This window comes from Cyprinodon variegatus, unplaced genomic scaffold, assembly GCF_000732505.1.
Source record: "Cyprinodon variegatus isolate N-32 unplaced genomic scaffold, C_variegatus-1.0 Scaffold58, whole genome shotgun sequence".
Lineage (NCBI taxonomy): Eukaryota > Metazoa > Chordata > Actinopteri > Cyprinodontiformes > Cyprinodontidae > Cyprinodon > Cyprinodon variegatus.
In genome coordinates, this window is record NW_015150511.1 from 170721 (window position 1) to 171719 (window position 999).

General features: G+C 43.8%; 1 protein-coding gene across 1 annotated transcript in view; it reads right to left on the minus strand.

The window, feature by feature from the left end:
• Positions 1-999, minus strand: part of LOC107082646 (calpain-1 catalytic subunit-like) — a 21979-nt gene that overhangs the window by 10773 nt on the left and 10207 nt on the right. Inside the window, exons 6-7 of the mRNA XM_015371432.1 lie at positions 775-943; positions 472-555 (exon numbers count right to left, since the gene is read on the minus strand). Of these exons, the coding sequence (XP_015226918.1) occupies positions 472-555; positions 775-943 (253 nt within the window). The remainder of the gene's footprint in view (positions 1-471; positions 556-774; positions 944-999) is intronic.

Sequence of the window (999 nt, forward strand, 5' to 3'; positions counted from 1 at the left end):
AAAAAAAAAAAATGAATCAACCAAAAGTTTCGCGACCCCCATGCAGTGCCTCCACGGACCCCCTGTTGAAGACCTCTGCTTTAGGACGTATGTGATAAAAAAAAAAAGGCAAAGCTCTCGATTTACCGGTCGATCTACATTCCTACCCTCACCTATGTCAATGAAATCTGGATCCTGACTCAACCAATAAAATACTAGATATAAGCAACTGAAATTATATTTCTCTGCAGGAAGGCTCTCCCTTAGGGATAGGATGAGAAGCTCAGTCATTCAGAAGAGGATATAAGCTAATGAGTCTCAGGCATCTGTTTCAGATGTCCATGGGATGCTTCTCCCTGACTTAGATACTGTTACCTCAGTATCTAAGTCTTTGAAGTATAAGTAAGCAAATTAGTAAGGTCTGGATCTCCAGCTTTAGATCCTAGCAGACAGTCATGTTAATGTGACATTGGAGGCTAAGCCAGAGCTTACCTGTCTTAGGCCAGTCACTGAGTAGGCGTGGCCTTTCACTAGCTTCTTGAAGGTGATGGCCTCCATGTCACAGGAGCTGGTGATCTAAAAATGGAGCACACCAAGATATTCTAAAGGCGAAGCTGTGAGTTTAAAGACAGTTACACTCACAGGTTTGTCTTTAGAATTAGTTTAAGCTCATTGAACTTATTGTTTCTGATGAACTACAAGGAGCCTCTGCAGACTCTGGTTGATGGACTGGGATCTGTGGATTCTGGAGTTCCAAGGTTTCTGTTGAACTGCACATACAGGTCAGAAACTCACATCTATAGAGCATCCCAGCAATGATCCTCTCTCTAGAGCTTTGCTGATAATCCGGTAGAGATCTCTGGGAGCTTTCTTCAGCTCATACATCTCTGCCACACCCCCTGTGAAGTCCTCAAAACCTTCAGTGGTGCTGCCACCGGACAACGCTTCATACGAGCCGCACAACCTCGAAAGACACAAACAAACATGGATGGATGGATGATAGATGGATGATAAACGGAT